The following is a 388-nucleotide window of genomic DNA, read 5'->3' as shown; positions in this document are numbered from 1 at the left end:
TGAAAAACAAGAATATACGCATAAACAGATTGATCAGAAAGGGGAAGAAAATACTGCAAATACTCCTGCTCCTCCTGCTGCTGCTGCTGCTGCTGCTGCTGCTGCTGCTGCTGCTGCTGCACGGCCGGGTCAGCCGGTTTCTGAGGCGCAGATGTTCTTCATTGGGGAGGGAGTGCAGCAGCAAGAGCAACACACACAGGAGGAGGATGCGGGTACTCCTGGGGTGTCAAGACAGCGGGGTGAGGGAGAAGGCGCCGCTACTCGTCTCTCAGGCAGCGCTTCCTCTCCCAGCGGAGAGGAACCAGCAGCAGCAGCAGCAGCAGCTGTTGCTGCTGCTGCTGCTGCTGCTGCAGAAGCAGAAGCAGAAGCAGGAGGAGGAGGAGGAGCT

The 388-nt window shown here is 58.0% G+C and overlaps 1 protein-coding gene across 1 annotated transcript in view; it reads left to right on the top strand.

Annotated features, from left to right (window-relative positions):
• Positions 1-151: 151 nt before the first annotated feature.
• The window catches only part of EMH_0082870 (TBC domain-containing kinase (incomplete catalytic triad), putative), a gene marked incomplete at both ends in the record, with an annotated part of 2,301 nt that continues 2,064 nt past the window's right edge, over positions 152-388 (top strand). Inside the window, 1 exon segment of the mRNA XM_013500586.1 lies at positions 152-388. Coding sequence (XP_013356040.1) covers positions 152-388 — 237 coding nt within the window.

This window comes from Eimeria mitis, genomic scaffold, assembly GCF_000499745.2.
Source record: "Eimeria mitis Houghton genomic scaffold, Emh_scaff5570, whole genome shotgun sequence".
Classification (NCBI taxonomy): Eukaryota; Apicomplexa; class Conoidasida; order Eucoccidiorida; family Eimeriidae; genus Eimeria; species Eimeria mitis.
The sequence above is the reverse complement of the archived record's forward strand: the minus strand, read 5'-3'. Positions and strand labels throughout refer to the sequence as shown.